General features: G+C 50.7%; 1 protein-coding gene across 1 annotated transcript in view; it reads left to right on the forward strand.

Moving 5' to 3' along the window:
• Window positions 1-733: 733 nt before the first annotated feature.
• The window catches only part of LOC147665720 (putative phospholipid-transporting ATPase IA), an 82684-nt gene continuing 61814 nt past the window's right edge, over window positions 734-21603 (forward strand). Inside the window, exons 1-2 of the mRNA XM_086949565.1 lie at window positions 734-818; window positions 1309-1401. Coding sequence (XP_086805691.1) covers window positions 736-818; window positions 1309-1401 — 176 coding nt within the window. The 5' untranslated portion in view covers window positions 734-735. The remainder of the gene's footprint in view (window positions 819-1308; window positions 1402-21603) is intronic.

Consider the following 21603-nt stretch of genomic DNA (forward strand, 5'->3'; position numbering starts at 1 on the left):
GTGTACTATTGTAATTGCTGCCAACTGACAGACAGTAATTTGTTAATCAGAGAATGCTTTTTCGTGCAGCAGTAGTACTTACCTCTGTAGCAGGGGGTTAGCGCGTTGTACAAAAAAATCAGACCATGGCTCATTTTCTCTTATTATTTTACTTCACAAATGTCTTTTGTTTTTGTTTCCTATTTGGCAACCGGTGTGCAACTGAAGGAATTTAAAGCGTTTGAACGTAATATTTTCCGGTTGTTGCAGAATCCAATAATATACATTAATATTTATTTGACATACTACTTAATTTGAAGCAAATCATCTGTTTCTTTTCTGCTTTTAGAATGTCTTTTTTCGGCGTTAACCTACACTCTTGGCGTCTTGTTAACTGCACAAGGCTCAGTGTAACATTTCATCAACAATTTTCCGAAAAATATTTCCCTGTTTTACAGGATGAAAGAAACGCTAATTTTTCGGTAAATTGGATGCTGCGTGCTTTGTGTTCTTTCAAAGTCACATGTACAAATGCGGCACAAAGTGCAAACATCCTAATTTGTTCATATTTTTTATCAGATTGGCTGCATTAAATAGCTTTTTCGGTTCTCTGTTAAATGCTTTGTATAAAAATGTACTACAGTTTGGTTTCCTCTCTGGCTAACATTTGGAAACAGCACAGTATAAAAGGGTCTGTTTTCATCCACAGATGAGAAATACTCATACATTCTCCTGATTTGTGTTTTTCAGGCTAACATGATGTTCAGCTCTGGCGTTTTCTGGATGGGTCTTCTTTTTATTCCGGTGACCTCTTTACTTTTGGATGTAGTATACAAAGTGTGAGTGTAAATAACAATGTTTTTATTAGCATGTTGTACCTGAAACTTTTTACCTTATTCACATAGAAAAACCTAACTTCTTTTTTATGTACCTGTGGAATAAAATGCAAAGATGGTATTACTATCACTCCTTTGGTCTGTAGTAAACAGTACATTCTAATATTATATAACTAATTACTTTTACCTTATTGACATAGAAGAACCTCACTTCTTATTTATGTACATGTGGAATAGCATGCAAAGATGGTTTTACTGTCACTACTTAGGTCCATAGTAAACAGTAGTATATTATATGATAACGTGATAAATTAGAAAACATTTTTAGTAGTTGTGATAATAAAAAAAGCTCAATGTTAATTCGATGTTTGTTGAATTAAGTACTTTGTTTATATAGTTTAAATTTGTCTTAGAAATAGAACTTAGTCTAAAACTTAGATGCTAGTTTTCCATGTTGAGCCTTTCTTTCCATAATCCACATTTTCAATTGCAGTGTTAAGAGAACCAGTTTTAAGACATTGGTCGATGAAGTGCAGGAGCTAGAAGCCAAGTCACAAGATCCAGGGGTAGTTGTACATGGTAAAAGGTAAGAGCGACTGCTTTTATTCTAAAGCCTGATTCACTTTTAGATGCTACATACTTTACACTGTATCCTGTAATATATTTAGGTACACACTTACACTAGAATTACAATGGGGTGTCCGCTTTGTTGAACAGATTTTAAGGCAGCATAGCTGTGGAGAATTTGAGAAATGTAATTGTCAAATGATTTCTAGTACTTTAAATTCGCTTTGGAATATTTAACTAGTAGATTAACAGTTGCCATTTCCGTCTCAGGGTTTGTTTCTTCATTTAGATGGCACTTTGGAGCTGGGATTTTTTTTACCTTTCTTTGACTTCTAGCTAGCATGACAGTGAATCATAGATTCAACATAATGTTTTACTTGGTTTCATTGGTAGTTTTGTTTGTCATTACCTTTGACTGACTGTTGTGTTTTTTCATGTGAGTGATAAAGCATAAACAGTACAGAACCATGGCTAATGTTCTTAATAGTGGCAATGGTACTTATAATTCAGCTGTCTCATTCCAAATACAGAATACTCATTCCTGTCACCCCAAAAGGCTACTAACATTACTTGATGGGTTACAATATATTTGTGTGTTTGCCTGTTGACTTATAGCTCCTATTTAAGTTTAGTCATAGCAAACAGCATTTTTAATCCGCTCTGCCCTCCAACCCAATGACCAAGTGAATGAATGAATGAAAATCCATTTGATAGGCATGCACAGCTCCTCCTGCAGGGAGCATCTCAGCGCTTAGCCAATTAAGGAACTGACATTCAACTGCATTTCTCTTAAAAGGAAGGGTTGTAAGCCAGTTTTAAAAGCTGATTCCATTTTAGTCTCCCATAATTTCATTGGCAAGGTATTCCATAGCCAGGCTCCCCATAAGCAAAAGGATCTGCCACCATTCTGGCCTTTCGGACTTTAAGAATGCAAAGAAGGTTCTGGTTGGCTGATCGGAGTGCTCTATTCAGAACTTACAGTTCAACTCCTACCTGAAGGAAAGTAGGACTTCTTTTGTGTTGTGCTTTGTGAGTGATCATTAACGCTTTAAATTTGACTCGTTGCCTGATAGAAAGCCAAGGCAGTGCTTTAAGGCCATTCCCTATGGGCTGATTTTAGGGATATTCAGAGTGAGACAAGATCCAGCTTTCTGCACCAGTTGGAGTTTATTCAGAAGTTCCACCGTGCCCCCAAATACAGGATATTTGCATATTAGTCTATTAGATAGGAGGGACTTGAACCACCTTCAAGCTTAATCTACGATTCCTGCTTCTTCCAATCTCTTAAAGAAAATCTTGAGGGACACCGTCTCAAATGCAGCCGAGAGGTCAAGCAGAATCAGCCCTGTTTTTTCCCCACAGTCGAAATTGTTATAATGAGTACAGTGACCTATGACAACGCTACTTCAGTACCGACCCGGAGCGAAATCTATATTGAGAGGGTAGGAAAATTAATTTCCCTCAGTAAACCTGTTAATATGGCCATTAACTCGTTTTTCCAGCATTTTTGCAAGTGCTGAAAGAAAAGAGATGTGTCTATAGTTACTCAAGCAGCGTGGGTAGGCATTTGTTTTTTTAAAAGTAAAGGCATCTCTAACTTCTTTTTCCAGGCAGTGGGCACTATTCCTTGTTCCAAAGACTTGTTAAACAGTGTGTTAACCAGATCATTAATGTGCGGAGCAGCACAAACTAGAACCTTAGGAGGACAAGTATCCAAAGTTGAGCCTGAACTTGCTTTTTAAATGCTTGCTTTAGAATCTGCCAAGGAAATCTTCTCAAAAGCTGCAAGCTTACTGTTAGTGTTTGCAGCCATTCCACCCTTGTCTGCTTTAGAGAAACATTGTCATAGAACAACTTTTCTAGCCCTTCTCGGAGTGGCGCAAAGAAAACACAGACACCATTGCTTAGGAACAGAGTAAATGTATTTGCAGGCACAGATGCTTATTGGCTAACCAAGGCAGAAGACTGACACACATCCCAGTGGTATGCCTTAGAAACTGACTTCTTCTACCCTGAATCACTCTAGTGTTCCCTCTATATACGATACAGAGATGCAGCCACTAGTAGAAACCAAAAAGATAACAGTTCAAACAGGGGCAAACCGAATTGCCACATATGCACAAACTAAAAGAACACAGTGCCAAATATACATAAAGGCAGTGTAGGCAAAAAAGAGAACATAAAATAGGTGTACAGTTTTAGGCAAAGGAAGCTATGACCCTGCTTGTGGATTGTCCTAACGAGTAAACCTTAACGTGTGAGACAGGAGCTAAACTTAAGGGAGATACATTAATGGCATGTAGCCTTGGAGTGGTTTGTATGTACAGCTGTAAGAGTTGTCAGAGAGGTCAGCGGGGAAGCCTTGGTTGACGACTGTAATAGATCTGTGAAGGAGGGGGAAACCACTCTGTGAAGGAGAGGACCCCTATCAGTATCACTTGAGTGGAGAGAAGAGAAATGCGTTCTAGACAATTGTTCTGCAATCTGCCGAAAACTTTCTAAGGTAATAGTAGGATTTCATTTTCAGTGGTCTTTGTGTCCCTGAACGGACTGTAAACAGGCCCTTGACCGATGCTGAGTAGTGGAATTAGCCTCCTTTCTAGTTGTCCACGCCTCTCTGTCAGTCGTATCTCAGAGCTCTCTTGCATGTTATTTCATTGTGCTCTAGTCGCCAGGATTCTCACAGGTGCGAAACCCCTGGCCCCATTGGTTCGCATGGACAACATATTCAACAGATCCTCATCCCTCTGGATATAAATCTATTTCTCTTTTTCCTGTGGTTGAGTGGGCTGGGGAGTCGATATGGAGGAGACAGAGAACTTGGTTCCTAAGCTAACTAATTTGGTACTCTAGTCTCTCCTCGGTATGTCACATTCCTCAGACTTGGGATTCTTGCTTATGCTTGTGTGGCTCCTCATGCCATTGTAGGAAGAGCGGCCCTTGCTCAGCGCCTATTTTGTTTTTTGGGTCTTTGGTTTCTTCTGCAAATTTGTTAGTCTTTCTATGTCAAAAGTACTGTGCTTAAGAAATGAATTCTCACCATCCTCATTAGTGATTCCCACCCACTTTCATCACTACCTGCACATGCCTTTACCTTATCATAGTATGGGAAAGGGACCCTTTAGGTGGAAGCGTACTACATTGAGATTTTTCATCCCTCATATCTGCTTCTTATGGATATGTCTACCTGCAGATTCTTCAGCTTTAGAACAAATCCAGGTGCCACATTGGATCCGGGAACTTCAAAGCTCTCACATGGTGGCTTCAGATCGCTGCCAGAAATGGTGTCATGTGAGGTAACTAAAGCCATATAGCACACGCCCGTGCAATGTCAGTTCCCTTTTTGCTGCCCTTTCGATCCAGAGCAGGAGCTTATACTTCCTTCCAAGAAGCCATGGTTTAAACCCTGTAGGCATTACGCGGAACAAATGTCTAACGCAGACCCCCATGGCATGTGTCTGTTACCTATTGTCGGACCATGACTCCAGGACCAGTGCTTCATGTTGAAGCATGCCCCCAAAGGCCATAAAGGAAGAGCAAAGAAAGCTCTTGATGGCTCGGGCCAAGAAGGACCATCTGAGTTGGAAGAGTTCCAGGCACTGTTCAAAGTCTCCATCCTCTTCCTCCAGGGGTAAGACGAGGAAACATAAAAAGAGCTTAAAGCACTTAACAGGTAAGTCCACTCCCTAAGAACCTTCATCCTCGAAGCCAGAGATAGTTGACATTGAGCTGGTCATCACCCTCTGAATGGCCTCGATCCAGTGGTTTGGTTCCACTGGACCCAAACTGGGCCCTTTCTCCATTGGACTAATCTGCGTCAGGAACGGCGCTGTCTGTCTACCCTGCACCAACTCCAGCATACCCCAAGATACTAACTACTGGGTCGGGTCTTTGCGGATGTTCTCAATGCCATGCACTGTATTTCCTTTAGGTGTCAGTGCCAACCAGCACCTGTATGGGTTCTTTCACACCAAACTGATAACCATTGTTCATGCCTATGGCCCTGATGCAGCACCGCTGGCCCTGGTGCCGGCCCAGCATTTCTTTCACACAGCGATACACAATGCCATGGATAGTGCTATTACCACCAGTGCCGCCTCCACCTCTGACTTCGGAAACAATACCACTGGTGCCTAATGCCACTCCCAAAATGCGATCTCATAGGGAGGCAAAGCGCCTCATTGCAGAGGAACAATACAGGGAAAGGCTGCTTGAAATCTTTGGCACTGATTCAGACACCCTGAATATGCACTTCGATCAAAATCCACAAGGAGAATTTCAAGGCTTATCTGCAAGCAGCCTGGACATCTGTCCTGAAGTGGCTATTGACTTCCTCACTGGACCACCAATACCTGAGGTGAATTTTCTTCATAAGATCATAGTGAAGGCTGCAGATGCACAACATCTGCAACTCCAACTGCAGAGACGAAGACTAATGTCCTCACGAAGATGATCCTGCCATTATCACTACAAAGGAACCCCTATTCCCCTTTAACAAGGCCCTCTTAGAGCTAGTCATGGCAGTGTGTGAGATATCTTCCTCTGCCATGACTGTTAACAGGCTGGTTGCTTGTTGGTATCGCCTTGCTCCCGGTCATTGATTCAGGCTTCCTGCTCTGGACAATCGGGATAGACCTTCCGATACACCCCCGATGACAGAGAGTTGAAGCACCTAGAGCATGAGGAAAGAAGACCTTCTCTGTGGGCAGCTTGGCGCTAAATCCATAAATGCGAAGTGTCTACAAGCAAGATTCCCCCATGCCCTGTGGAATATGGGCCAAATGGTAGTTCCTCCATGTGCCGGAAGACATGTTCCGGCATATTCAATGAGTGGTTCAGGACTTAATTGCGTTGGCGATGGGTATCTCAGTCTCGATCGGGAGGCAGGCCGGACTAAGAACCTTGAACTTCGTGGATGTACAGATAGCTTGATGGAGTGCGCTTGTCAGCAAAGCCAATTCTGCATTATAGCACTTCAAGACCAGTAAGGCCACCACTCCTTCCATGTTCTTACAACTACGTTTCACCTCAAGGGATTACCATCAATTTCACCATTTTCGTGGCTTCGCTAGGGGCTTTTCCTTTTGCAACAGGCAACAATATTGGCCTCAAGACCAGCAGTAGCAAAATCCACTGCTTAGGCAGTACAGACATAGATCCAGAGGAAGGGGCCAAGGTTCCATTTAGCAACCCTTCTCCTTCCCTGCACCTTCAGGAAAGCAAACCTCGTTTACTTCCCAACCTCCACCTGTAGCTGAGAGTGTGTCCTGCTTTCTCTCTGCCTGGAAGCCCATCACTTAGCTGGGAGCGTGTCCTCTTTTCTCTCAGCCTAGAAGGCCATCTCATTTGACCAGTGTGCCCTTCAGATCGTGTAAAGTGGTTACACCCTCCATTTTCTTTAGGCTTCACCCCTTATGCCCCCCTGCCTTCTTTCCTCCACCCCCTCAGACCACCTGGCCATTCTTTAACAGGAGGGGGCAGCATGTCTGAAGAAAGGAGTTGTGGAGTTAGTGTTGGAATAGGAAAAGGCACAGGGATGTTATGCATGTTACTTACAGGTGCCCAAGAAGAACGGCGGTCTGCGTCCGATCCTGGACTACAGAGGCCTGAACCTCTTCCTCAAAAAGGAGGTCACGATGCTAATCCTAGCTCAAGTTCTGCTGGCGTTGGAGCTTGGAGGCTGGACGGTGTTTCTTAGCCTATAAGATGTTTACTTCCCTAACCTGAGGTGGCATCAGCAGCACTATCAATTTATGGCTGGTACTACGCACTACCAATTTGCGGTACTACCCTCTAGCTTGACATTGACACCTCAAGTCTTCACAAAGGTGATTGCAGTGGTGGCGGCACATCTCACAAGGTTGGCCATCTCTATCTTTCCATATCTGGACTTCTGGCTAATCAAAGCAAATTCGCCATGGGTGGTGTTCTGGGATTTGTGGTCGCCAGTATCTCTGCTGTTCGGCCTGGGCTTTTCAGTCAGTGAGCCCAAGTGTCACCTGCAGAGGAACAGGTTCTTCACATCAACCTGTTAGAGATGCAGGTGATTCGGCTGGCGCCACAGACCTCCTTCTCCATCTAAGGCCAGTCCGTCCAGACCTTGACGGACAATACAACTTCAATGTGGTATGTCAACAAACAAGGGGGAGTAGGCTCTTGCCTCCTGTGCCTGGAAGCATTGAGACTGTGGTATTAGGGACACCAATAAGGGATCTGGCTTACCTCCAATTACCTAGGGGGGTCTCTGAACGTCAACGTCAGCCTGATCTTACTGATCACTAGTAGCGTCTTCTACGAAAGATAGTCCTGGACATCTTATGCTCAGTGGGACACTTTTCAGTTGGTTTTGTTCACCTTTTCAGAAAATGCTCATTGTCAGCAATTCTGTGTCCTCTAGTATCCGTCGAGGGTAGACTCAGTAAATTTAGTTGAGGTGGACATTTCAGCTGTATTACAGGTTTCCCCTCCTACCTTTGATTCTAAGGACGTTTCACAGAAACCGAGATAAAGTCATAATAATTGCCCAAAATTGGCTGAGGAGGTGTGGTATGCAGACTTCCCGCGCTTCTACACATGTCCCCTATTAAGACTTCCACTCTTGCTGCACCTTCTCTCCTTGTCGAGGGGGAATGGTTCTTAACCCCAATCTCCAAGGCCTCCACTTACATGCTTGGAGATTGAGCGGTGACATCTGGGCTATTTTCAATTGTGCATCATCCTTCCACCAAATCTGCTTACTCAGGCAATTGGAGCAACTTCGTTGCTTGGTGTCACAGGTACTGCAGTACGCACTATCCCTTGCTCAGAATAGTTATGCAGTAGGCACTGTCAAGGGGCCACAGGTGTTCCCATTGCAGATATATGCAAGGTGGTGATGTGGACATCCCTGCACACATTTGCTAAGCACCACTGCCTGTACTCTGAAGTGTGTAGGGATGGACACTTTGCCTGGTCGGTTCTGCAGGATTTTGTTGTCTGACCATCCATCAACCCTCCTACTTAGGCAGGGTATTTCTCTGTGATCTGCTCTACAGGTGAGAAATGTGCAGGGAGAAGTATCCATCAGATGAAAAAGTTATTTTGATATGATAATTCTTAACCAACTGTCATAATTTCCCCCTTTCCAAGAAGGTTTTGTTAACTATACCATATTGACAGGATTTTCTTCTTTTTTCTAGTCGGTTTTGGAAACTGTACTTAATTGTCAATCCTTTTCTCTATTTTGCAACCCCCTTTTTTCAAGTCCTTCTTCACTTTTTACTCCTATGATATGAGACGCTAGTCCTTCAATTTTTACCCATGAGACAACCATTTTGTTCTAAAGAATGGCGTGTGAGCCGCCCGCTTCTGATCTCCTTACTCATTGGAACACCACATTTTGCAGTAGTTCCCTTGTGCTACAGTCGGGCTTAATCTTCATCAGCCACACTGCAGGGTAATTCTTGATTCCTCACCTTGTGGATTGAAGTACCTTGAGGTATGTTGAACATATTTGCTAAACAGGCGGTCTTTCATTTGTTTTTCCTAATTAAGTTTTATCTGATTTTTCCTGATTCAATTAAGCTCTGTTTTTGGTTTTTAAAGTGGCTGAGTCTTAATCCTGTTTTTGTTGAGTCTTTAATGGCAGAACTTTTGTTCTAAGATATTTTTCTTAATGGTACCACACTTCCTTATGGGGTCACAGTTTTTGGATTCAATTCTTACAGTTGTTTGCCAGTTTATTTGTAGATTCAGATTGCTGTACCAGGTTCAGTGAGCTGATGAGTTTACCCTTTCTTTAAATAAATAATGAAGGTCCCGGAGCCGTTCCTGGAGTCGTACCTTCCCGTCGGCTCTCTGAACCTCAGCTGGAGATGCCTAGCGGATCACGAATGGCGTCTCCATCCAGAGGTAGTGCAGCATCTCTTTCAGGAGTGGGGAGAGCCATGGTTAGATCTGTTTGCCCCCGCGAGAACACACAATATCAGCAGATTTGCATGCTGGAGTTTCCAAGGCGGCTATCGGTTGTAGGCGCATTCCGTCTCGATTGGTGCTCTAGCCTCCTTTACGCCTTTCAGCCAGTACCCCTCCTGCCCAGAATTCTCAAGAAGATCACACTGGGCCCAAGTTATTCTTGTGGCTCTGGATTAGGCACAGAGGTTCTTTCGCGGTTGCCGGACCTCCCTTGTTTGTTCAAGCCACCTGTTGGGGCTAGGTTCCTCAAAAGCTGCAACATATAGGTACTGTGCATATCATTTCTGGCCCACATCGCTGACTCTGAGCTGAAAGGTGCAACCTACCTGCTCACAGCTTGAAACTTCTGGATCCAGTTTAACATCTGCAGAATATTCTAAAGTGAGGAATCTATGGCTAAATAAAGTCTACTAAAGCATTATAAAAGGCAAGTAACTTGTTTATCAGTGCATGTTCACAAAGCATTATTTCCTGACAGACAGGTCCGACAGAAAGGACATTTTGGCCGTTCAGTCCTGCAGGACATTTTGGTCTGGGTGTTGGTGTCTATTCTAAAGGGGAGGACTCTGCAGTTAGATGTATCCCATCAGAAGAACATGTTCCTTACCTTTGGTAACAATTTTTCTGATGACTACTCTATTCAGTCACAGATTTCTCGCCATCTGTCTGACTTCCTGTTATGTGGAAAGGACTCTTATGCTTCTAAAAAGGTCCCAGGGGGGCGTGGCCAAGATGGCGGTGTGAGTGGACGCGTCTCCAGGAGCTCCCGCCGCCGGCCGTCTTTAAAGCACCTTGTACCGCTCCGGTCCCCCATCGGTGGGTCCCGGCTGAGAGCGCTTACCGCCAGGAGGGGTTAGCCTGCGGTGATACAGGCGGCGCGACGCGAGGGACGCCCGGAACCGGGACAGAAGAGGCGCCGTGAACGAGGCCGGGCTTGGCCTAGCAGAGCGGAGCCGCGGGGCGTGGCCGAGAGCCCAAGTAGAGACGTCCGGCTGGGAGGTGCCTCGGGCGGCAACAGACTACGCGAGGCCCGGCGGATTGGCAGTGGATCCGGCCCGCGCACTATCAGCGCGAGGCCCCTGGGGCAGATCGGTCCGGGGGCTGCTGCGGATACACTAGCAGGCGATCGCTGTGGCTGAGGTTGAGGACGGGACGTCTAGAAGCGGCCGCACGGGCGGCCGAGTGTGGTGGACCCGTTGGCGGAACACGGAGGTCGGGGGACGGTCCCCAGGTCCCCCCGAACGGAGGTGAGGTGCAGCGCGAGGGAAGCACTTGTAGGCGGAGGCCGACAGAACCGGCGCGCCAGGTGTGGCGCCGCATCGGGACTTTGCAGGGCTCGCGCTGACGGGTCCGGTGCGGCCTTTGGCGCCATTGGGCGAGCGCCCGCCATTTTGAACAGACAGACTGCCCCTTGTGTAGCGTCCTGGGGGCACCAGCTCAGCCCCGGCGCTACAGACAGAGCGCAGATGTGCAGCCCTTAGTGGGCAGCTATAGGCTTGAGCGGAGCCAGGAGCAGCTAGAGGCTCGAGCGGAGCCAGGAGCAAGGAGGCACCGGCGGCTACTGACCCAGACCGGCTGAAGGGACCCAGTGGGGCGGTTAGACGCACAGAGGCATCTTCTGGACAACGAGGGGGGATTCGGGGGTTCCCTGATGGGCCTTGGTGGTACCCCCTGCGTAATTGTCTGGCCCAACAGGCCCCCTGCACGCTCGTGGTTGGAGAACTCATTGGCTAGCAGCACTGGTGGTGGCTGGGTCGGAGGGGCTCGGAGGGGCTCGAAAGGACATGTCCTCGGGGAGGCTCCGGAAAGACCGCACCATCAAGGAGCTCTTCACCCCTAACACGATGGGGAAGCGGACAGACGCTGCCACATCCAGCCAACGGGTTGACGCCGAGAAGAAGGCCTCAGACTCCCCGTCCTTGGGAAAGACGGACCTCGAGGGACCCGTCACACGGTCCTTTTTGGAGTCCCTCTTCACTGGCCTACGGGAGGACATCCACGCTTTAAAGAAAGAACTGCAGGAGGAAATAAAGGAAGTACGCCACGACACCGACGCCATAGGTGAAAGGGTGGCGTATTTGGAGACCAAAAGCGATGAGCGAGACGTGGAGATAGAGGCGCTGCGACAGGAGATAGTTTGCATACATGACCAACAGGTGGACCTCCAAACTCATGCCGAGGATTTGGAGAACCGCTCTCGGCGGCATAATATCAGGATTAGGGGAGTGAAGCAGTCCCTCGACACGGAAGACCTCTTTCAATTTACCCAGGGACTGTTTAACCACATTTTGGGCCGGCCTGCGGACTCCCCTCTTCGGCTGGATAGGGCCCACGGGACGGGCCCGCCTAGAGCTAATGCGGCCCACCCGGCAGGCATCCTGGTCTGTGTGCAGGACTTCAGAATGAAGGAAGAGATTCTTAGCAAGGCGCGCCAGTTGGGGGCGGTCTCCTTTGGAACACACTCGCCGACTCTGTACCAGGACCTCGCTGCCATCACACTAGAGAAGCAACGAACCTTCAGGCCGGTCACGGCGGAACTGCGGAAGCGCAACATTTCCTACAGCTGGGGTCATCCCTTCCGCCTGGTGTTCAGGCTGGACAACAAAATTCACCAATTGCGCTCTCTCAGGGACGCTTGCAATCTGCTGGGCCTTGAGGAGCCGGCGGAGGATGAGGTCCCCTCCGGGGAGGGTGCTGCCGGCGCAGAAACCCCCGGACGATGGAAGCAGCAACGGCGACGTCGCAAACCGAGGCGCCCAGCAGCAACGGAGATAGAGGAAGGTCAACGAGCAGCAGTGGAAACCGTGGCGCAGGGACTGGAGAAGTCCGACAGCGGATGACCACCATTATGGCGGAGTTAAGGCTCTGATGTGAACGATGGGGCTGAGACCACTTACGCCGGCGGCGGCTATGGACTCCGACACATTTCCCCGATTGTGACCCTAATTCTTCATCTACGACTGTGGATGAGGGACAGGACTGTTCTTTGTACTTTTCCAGTCGTCTGTGAGAGATGATGGACAGTGATGTACTTTTCTGGCACTTTGACTTAAGGTTTTCAGTTTGGGGAAGTTGGGGGGGGGGGGCCGGGGGGGGGTGGAGGGTGACTGGAGGTGTGCATGGGGGTAGGGTAAGGGTAGTTTTGGTTGTGGGTTGGCGAGGGAGGGGTTCCAGGTCCAGGGGGTTCCGAAGTGACAGGCAAAGTGGGCATTCCAAGTTGCAGGGGGCAGGCCGCAGCTGGACGCGACACGGCACGATCCAGGAGCCCGGTCGGGGAGGGATTGTGGGCACTGAAGGTCAGCATGGCGATCGGGGGAGGGAGGTACGGATAATGATTTATGGCCTCTACTGAAGTGCGCATCCTCTCGCTGAACGTGCGAGGTCTCAACAACCCTATCAAACGTAGGGCAGTACTGTCGTGCCTCGAGCACTCACAAGCAGATATCTGTCTCCTCCAAGAGACGCACTTATTGCAGAACGATTGCACACGCATGAAAGCACACAACTTTCCACACCAGTTTTTTTCGTCCGCACCACACAAGAAAGCTGGGGTTGCCATACTAGTGGCAAGAAGGTTCCGGGGGCGGGTTCTGAGACAGGGAGCGGAAATCAAGGGGAGACTCTTATCTTACCACTTCTCACTGGGGGGGTTCAGATTTCTGGCAGCGGGCGATACCTTCCTAGACTCTGCCCAACTACCGGTGCTTACCACAGACCTGGAGGCGGCCTTGGAAGGCGACATACGACCCGAAGAGGTAATATCGGCCATCTCCCGGCTCCGGCTGGGGAAAGCCCCAGGGCCGGACGGCTTCACGGCCCTCTTTTATAAAAAATTCTGTGTGCAGGTGGTGCCGCTACTTACCACTCTATTCAATCATTTCTCTGAACCAGGAGCGATCACGGAAGACTTGCTAGATGCCACCATTTCCGTGATATCTAAACCGGGGAAGGACAAAACGAGCTGCGCAGCATATCGGCCCATCTCGCTTCTCAATATAGACTTGAAGCTCTATACGAGTATCCTCGCCACGAGACTCGGCCCACTGATGCCGAGACTGATCGACCCAGACCAAACAGGGTTTATTTCGGAACGCCAAACCATCGATAACACCAAAAGGGCACTACACCTTATAGAAAAGGCCACGCACACGGAAGGGGAATATATGCTACTGTCCATCGACGCAGAGAAGGCCTTCGACCGCGTCCATTGGCCGTACCTGGAGCGGGTTCTGATGAGGGCCGGATTGGGTGACCGTTTCCGCGCATGGGTGCTCAACTGCTATTCAAGGCCCTCGGCGACAGTACGGGTCAATGGGTGCTCGTCGCCCCGCTTCCCTATAGAACGTGGCACGCGGCAGGGATGTCCTCTCTCCCCCTTATTATTTGCCTTATATATGGAACCCCTGGCACAAGTAGTGCGACTTAACCCAGAGATTCGTGGCATCAAGATGGGGGCCTTTGAACATACCATCAGCCTATACGCGGACGATGTCCTGTTGTCCCTCTCCTCCCCTCGTGAGTCCCTCCCGGCCTGTGTGGCGGTACTTGACACCTTCGCGGAGGTGGCTGGTTTTAAGGTTAACCTTAGCAAATCTGTGGCGCTTGACCTCTCCTTGGAGGCGTCCACGAAGACATTCTTACAGGGCCTCTCCCCTTCCCATGGGCATCGGAGGCCGTCCCATACCTGGGTGTCCAACTGGCACCTACTCTGCAGGGCACGGTCCGCCTAAACTATGCGAAACTTAGACACACGATTCGATCGGAGTTGGGCAGGTGGAAACACCTTCCACTGTCTTGGCTTGGCAAGGTGGCAGCGATTAAAATGACGATTCTACCGCAAATATTGTACTTATTCAGAGCTGCCTCTATGGGGCCGCCGGAGGGATGGATTCGTCAAACCCAAGCTGAACTGGCCAACTTCATATGGAATGGGCGGCGCCCGCGCATGAAACTACGCTTGGCAATGCTGCCTCCTGCACAAGGAGGATTGGGCCTCCCGGACCTGTTACTATACTTCCAAGCGGCACAGTTAAGAACGCTCGTGGAGTGGAGCAAATGGGAGTCGGAGAAGCACTGGCTCTTCCAAGACCAGGCAGTGGTGGGTCGCACTCTGCAGGAGGTACCTTTCCTACGGTGGCGCCATCGACCCCCGAATCTCTATGCTTCCTTCATTACGAGGACGCCTCTGGAGGTGTGGGATCAGGTGAGCATACCACATGAGCTAACGTCCTTCCCATCCCCGCTGACACCTCTAGTGTCCAACCCGGACTTTGGTCGCGGCATGGACGTGGTGGCTTTTGCAAAATGGGGCCCTGCGGGTTGCAAAGTGTTGTCCCACATCTATGCTAAGGAGGGAGCTATCCCCTTTGATGCCTTCTGCCGGAGGGGGAACGTCTTCGCTACTTCCAGTTGCGACACTGGGCGCTCCACCCCACCATTAGAGCGGGGGCTGACCGCAGACTCAGCAACTACGAATACTGGCTGCTCTCTAGGAAAAATGACCGCGGCTTGATATCGGATCTTTACCGCATGCTATTGGGCAGATACACACATATTCACAATGCAGGAAGGGCGAGGTGGGAAAGGGACTTGGGGCGCACACTGAGTAATAAAGAGTGGGAAGGCATTTGTTACAGGGCCCGTCATTCTGCGCACCACATGGGATTAACAGACACTCTCACTAAACTGGCCACATACTGGTATTATACCCCAATTTCCAATTTAAAACATTTATAGAGCGCAGCGTGCACCGTACGGTTTCTTGGCGCTAGTAGAGAGTTTAGGCAACTGAGTTGAAAAATAAAAACCTGTCGTAAAGGAGAAGGGAAGTTACACGGGGAAGGCCTGTTTGAAAAGAAACGTTTTTAGGTCTTTACGGAAAGAAAGATAATGAGTGGCAGAACGAAGGTGATCGGGGAGGGAATTCCAGAAGGTGGGAGCTAAGGTAGAAAAGGTGGTTCCACCCCACTTTTTACGTTTGAAACGTGGGATTTGAAGGAGAGACTTGGAAGAAGAGCGAAGCTCTCTGGTGGGGACGTAATCTTTTATTAGCGAGGAAATGAAGGCGGGGGCAGTGCCTTGGCGAGCCTGGAAGACCATGCAGCCTATCTTAAACAGGGAACGTTCCTTAACAGGAAGCCAATGAAGCTCCCTGAGGTGGGGTGTGGAGTGATGATAACGTGAAAGACCATAGACCAACCGGGCCGCCTGGTTCTGGACCATCTGAAGCCTCCGCAGGCTGTATGCTGGAATGCCGTTGTAAAGGGCATTGGCGTAGTCCAGCCGTGATATCACCAGTGCGGCCATGATCAACTTAAGTGCCTGGGGAGAAAAGAAACGGGAGACAGTGCGGATGGTTCGGAGGGTGAGGAAGCAAGAAGAAACTACAGAGCTGATTTGTGAATGGAGGGTGAGCAGGTTGTTCATTTTAACACCCAGTGTTTTGACCGTGGTTGAAGGAGTGGGGGCGGGACCAAGAGTGGGGGGCCAGAAGAAAGGGTTCCAGGGACTGGAGGAACCGCCGGTGAGAACCAACTCGGTTTTATCCGGGTTCAATTTGAGATGGTTGTGGTTCATCCAGTCCCTGATGAATGTCATGGTGAACTGAAAATTAGAGACAGAGAGGGGAGAAGAGGATAGATCAAAGATGAGCTGGAGGTCATCCGCATAATTATACACGGTGACCTCCAGCTGCTGAAGAGCGAAAATAAGAGGATAGATATAAAGATTGAATAGTAAGGGGGAAAGAGAGGAACCCTGGGGGACACCACAGGTGACAGGGAGTGGGGTGGTCGTGAAGTCTCCTAGCCGGACCGCCTGGGTGCGGTCCCTCAGGAAGGAGGAAAGCCAAATCAGGGCTGAACCCTCAATTCCAGCCGCCTTGACACGGGACAGTAAGATGGTATGGTCCAACGTGTCAAAGGCGGCGGAGAGATCGAGGAGTACCAGCGCCTGGTGTTTGTTATTATCCATACCCTTCCTGAGGTTGTCCAAGACCGAGACCACAACTGATTCGGTCGAGTGCCTGGGGCGGAAGCCGGCCTGGCGAGAGGCCAGTCCCCCATTAACCTCTACGTGGGCGCTGAGTACCGCGGTGACATGGCGTTCCAGCACCTTGCCCAAATAAGGCAGCAGGGAAATGGGGCGATAATTGGCTGAGATGGACGGGTCAGCGCCAGGCTTCTTTAAAATAGGCACTATGGTGGCTGATTTGAGTGCAGGGGTCACTACTCCCTGCGCAAGAGAGCTGTTGAGGAAAGTAATGGGGGGTTCAGGGCAAGAAGAGTAGATTTGTTGCAGGATACGTGCCGGACAGATGTCTGCCGGAGAACCCGACTTTACTTTGGGGAGTATCTCCTGGAATATTGCCTCAGTGAGGGGGGGGAATAGAAGTAAGATGACTTTGAACAGTGGAAGGGGAGGGGTCAACAAAGGCGGACGAGGGGGGGGGATGTTGGCCTTGATTGTAACGATCTTATCCAAGAAGTAAGTGTTAAGTTGGTCGCATAATGACTGGGATGGAGGGATTTGGGGTGAAGCTCTATCGGAATAGGCCAGGTCCTTCACTATACCGAAGATTTCCCTGGGCTTGTTTTCGGCTGACATGATTTTTGTTGAAAAATAAGTGGTTTTGGCGGAGAGGATTGCAGTTTTGTATTCGGCAAGTGATGTAAGATAGAGGATTTTTAGTGAGGGGCAGGAATTTTTTCTCCACTGCCTCTCTGCCTGTCGGACGGTCAGTTTTAGCTTTTTTAGGTGGTCATTAAACCATCTGTTGGAGTCCTTGGGTCGCCGGATGGAAATGCGACGCAGGGGAGCCACTGAGTCACAACCTCCAGCCAGCCAGGTATTAATAGCGTTGGCTTGAGAGTCGGATGAGAGACCAGAAAGGGTCGGAGTGGAGTTCCGAAGCAGGGAGGACAAGGAAGGAAAATCAACTCTGTTCCAATTCCGTGCCCAGGTATTTTTGGCGTGTGGGGCTTTGGATACAGGGTTGAGAGAGATGGAGAAAGAGATGAGGGCATGGTCGGACCAGGGACAAGGAGATACAGTCACCGAGGAAACTGGAAGGTTGAGGGACCAAACCTGGTCAAGTATGTGGCCGTGAGAATGAGTGGGGACAGTTATGTGCGGGACAAAGTTCAGAGAAAGAAGGGATTCTGTGAACTCTTTCGAAGCAGTGCACTCAGAGGGGTCCGAGGGCCAATAGTTAAAATCCTCTAGCACCAAGACCGAAGCGTAGTTGACCACCAAGTTGGCCAGCAGGTCTTGAAATGCCGGTAAGAACAGAGATGAAGACTGGGGTGGGCGATACATTAGAAGGCAAGTAATAGGGGGGGAGAAGAAGAGGGAGCGGACTATAAGGAATTCAGTGAGGGGGATGGGGGAAGAGGGAAGGATTTGAAAGTTCAGTTCAGATCGAGCGATTAACGCCACACCACCGCCAACCCTGCCCGCTGGGCGATCGGCACGTAAGGCAACGTAGGAAGGGGGGAGAGTAGCCAAGAGGACGGGGAGGGAAGAATCGCAGAACCAGGTCTCGGTCAGGAGCAGTAAGTCAGACTTCTCAGTATCGAGTAAGACAAACAGCTCGTGATGGTGCTTGACCGCTGACCTGGTGTTGAGTAAAAGAACAGATAATGACGGAGTAGGGGGGGAGGGATCAGGCGGGGAAAAGCAGCGTGGCGGGGAGGCCGACCGGGAAGGCGGCAATGTTGGAATAGAAGGGGGGGCAAGCCCTAATGAGGCGATGTGCCTACGGACGGTTTCTGAGAGTGGCCAGTGGCCTTGGAGGGTGGTAAGCTCCTCAGAAGAGTATGATGTAATTTTGGCATGGAGTCGTGCCCCTAGCCCCGTCCGGGCGCAGACGGGCTTGCCTTAGACGCGCCTTCGGCGCGCAAACGGCGCGCCCGCTGCGCACGTCCGCTGCGCGTTCTGAAGTTGCACATTGTTATAGGAGGCCTCAAGGGCGGGAAGGGGGCGTGGCCTCAGGGTGGGCGTGGCCAGCGGCGATGGCAGCCGGTGCAAGGGGGTCACGTGAGCGCTAGGTCCGCTCTACCGTGCCCTGAAAGTGCGAGGTGCTTAAGAGATGGCAAGGCAAGTTTTAAAAGTGCAAGTAAGTTTTAAAAAGACAAACAATTCAATTTCGCTTCTGCTCCCGGCTTTTCGCCTCAGGAGACTAAACCCAGCCGAGCACTAGCGTGTCAGGGCTTATGAAGGGCGGGAAGGGGGCGTGGCCTCAGGGTGGGCGTGGCCAGCGGCGATGGCAGCCGGTGCAAGGGGGTCACGTGAGCGCTAGGTCCGCTCTACCGTGCCCTGAAAGTGCGAGGTGCTTAAGAGATGGCAAGGCAAGTTTTAAAAGTGCAAGTAAGTTTTAAAAAGACAAACAATTCAATTTCGCTTCTGCTCCCGGCTTTTCGCCTCAAGAGACTAAACCCAGCCGAGCGCTAGCGTGTCAGCGCTTATGAAGGGCGGGAAGGGGGCGTGGCCTCAGGGTGGGCGTGGCCAGCGGCGATGGCAGCCGGTGCAAGGGGGTCACGTGAGCGCTAGGTCCGCTCTACCGTGCCCTGAAAGTGCGAGGTGCTTAAGAGATGGCAAGGCAAGTTTTAAAAGTGCAAGTAAGTTTTAAAAAGACAAACAATTCAATTTCGCTTCTGCTCACGGCTTTTTGCCTCAGGAGACTAAACCCAGCCGAGCGCTAGCGTGCCAGCGCTTATGAAGGGCGGGAAGGGGGCGTGACCTCAGGGTGGGCGTGGCCAGCGGCGATGGCAGCCGGTGCAAGGGGGTCACGTGAGCGCTAGGTCCGCTCTACCGTGCCCTGAAAGTGCGAGGTGCTTAAGAGATGGCAGGCAAGTTTTAAAAGTGCAAGTAAGTTTTAAAAAGACAAACAATTCAATTTCGCTTCTGCTCCCGGCTTTTCGCCTCAGGAGACTAAACCCAGCCGAGTGCTAGCGTGTCAGCGCTTATGAAGGGCGGGAAGGGGGCGTGGCCTCAGGGTGGGCGTGGCCAGCGGCGATGGCAGCCGGTGCAAGGGGGTCACGTGAGCGCTAGGTCCGCTCTACCGTGCCCTGAAAGTGCAAGGTGCTTAAGAGATGGCAAGGCAAGTTTTAAAAGTGCAAGTAAGTTTTAAAAAGACAAACAATTCAATTTCGCTTCTGCTCCCGGCTTTTCGCCTCAGGAGACTAAACCCAGCCGAGCGCTAGCGTGTCAGCGCTTATGAAGGGCGGGAAGGGGGTGTGGCCTCAGGGTGGGCGTGGCCAGCGGCGATGGCAGCCGGTGCAAGGGGGTCACGTGAGCGCTAGGTCCGCTCTACCGTGCCCTGAAAGTGCGAGGTGCTTAAGAGATGGCAAGGCAAGTTTTAAAAGTGCAAGTAAGTTTTAAAAAGACAAACAATTCAATTTCGCTTCTGCTCCCGGCTTTTCGCCTCAGGAGACTAAACCCAGCCGAGCGCTAGCGTGTCAGCGCTTATGAAGGGCGGGAAGGGGGCGTGGCCTCAGGGTGGGCGTGGCCAGCGGCGATGGCAGCCGGTGCAAGGGGGTCACGTGAGCGCTAGGTCCGCTCTACCGTGCCCTGAAAGTGCGAGGTGCTTAAGAGATGGCAAGGCAAGTTAAAAACTGAAAAACTTCACGAGATGGACCACACACGAGACGCGCTCTGCTGGCCGGGCTGCGGGGAGAGGGGTACACTGGTACACCTGTTGTGGGACTGTTCTCATCTGCAGGATTATTGGAACCAGGTGCTAGACGAAATAGATCTGCACTTAGACACCACCATCCCGAGGTTCCCCGCATATGTGCTGCTAGGCTCTCCCAATCCCATCACTTACCCCCTGCGCTCCTACAGAGAAAGGCTGATAGCTATAGCTTTGGGATCAGCGAGACAAAATATCCTCACTTATTGGCGCACTACACATGTTCCCACTTTTCAGGGCTGGCTGCACCGTCTCTGGTACGTCCTGGGGATGGAGAAACTGTCACTGATTGCTAAGGGGGAGGGCGACAAATATCCAGAATTATGGCAACCCTTCTTAACGCCTCTGGCTTCAGAATTTCGAGAAGTGACCTGCCCCAGATACCTACGCCTGTTGCGGCTGTCGCAGCCGGCTGCCACAAACACGGAGGCCTGAGAGACCACTGTTACGAGGTAGGAAAATGGACCTGGAATAGGGGTGGGGGGTGGGTAGGCTGGGGGGTGGCGGGGATGGGGACATTTCGTTTGGTTATGGTTCTTTTTCCCTTTTTTGGACACTGCTAAACTGCCTTGATGCGGACCCGATTGCAGGAGCAATCTGAAAGAGACACGTTAGTGATAGATTCCTTACCTTAGAATATCCCCAGGCGTCAGACTGGATCCGGAAAGTTTTGCGTAGCAGTACCCTTGCTCGTCGGTAGGCGTCGTCTGCGGCTCCACGTCCGTCGTCGGCGTCGTGGGCGCCGTGATGACGTCGTCGGAGTACTTAGACGCCGCCTCCGCGTGCTGACGTCAGTTCTTCTTTTTTCCGCGCCAGCCAGCGCAGATCTGGAAAAAGCAGTTCCCTAGTCATTTTTTGACTAACTTTTTGGATCTTTTGATCTATTTCGAAGTCTTCACGACTCCGACGGTGCCGTTAGGGATGCCCGGCTTCAAGCACTGCGACGAGTGCGAACGCCTCATGTCGATTACGGATCCGCACCGCCTGTGCCTGATGTGTTTGGGTGTCGACCATGACGACGAGGCCTGCTCCGACTGTCGGGCCCTCTCGAGGAAGGCCAGGCGGGAGCGGTCCCGCAGGCGACTCGAGATCCGCCAGTCGGCCCCGCGCCGTGTGAGGTCCCGGTCCCGGTCCCACGGGATGTCGAGGGACAGGTCGCGGGGGCGGAGCCGTCACAGCTCCGGGAGTCGGCACCACTCCTCCGGGTCCAAGTCGTCAGGTAAGAGACATAAGAAGTCGAAGAGACATCATCGCTCTTCCGACTCCCCCCGACGCTCGCGCGATGCGGCCGGGGGTTCGGGTGACACCGTCCACGCGGCTCCTCAGGAGTCGCGGGCGCCGCGTTCGGCTCCATACCCCCCGGTCCCTGGGCTGAACGCGACGCCGGAGGAGATAGAGCGCTTCCTCATGGCCATGAGGTCCCTTTCTTCTCCGACGGGTTCCGCGGCGCCTTCGGGCCCAGCGAACCCGTCTGGGGGCCCTAGTGGGTCGGGGGCTGCGACCCCGACGCCGTCGGGTGCTTCGGCCCCGACGCCGCCGGCGTCTTCAGCGCTGGCGCCGCAGGGCTCCACGATCCCG

This window comes from Lissotriton vulgaris, unplaced genomic scaffold (genome assembly GCF_964263255.1).
Source record: "Lissotriton vulgaris unplaced genomic scaffold, aLisVul1.2 SCAFFOLD_1706, whole genome shotgun sequence".
NCBI classification, from domain to species: Eukaryota; Metazoa; Chordata; class Amphibia; order Caudata; family Salamandridae; genus Lissotriton; species Lissotriton vulgaris.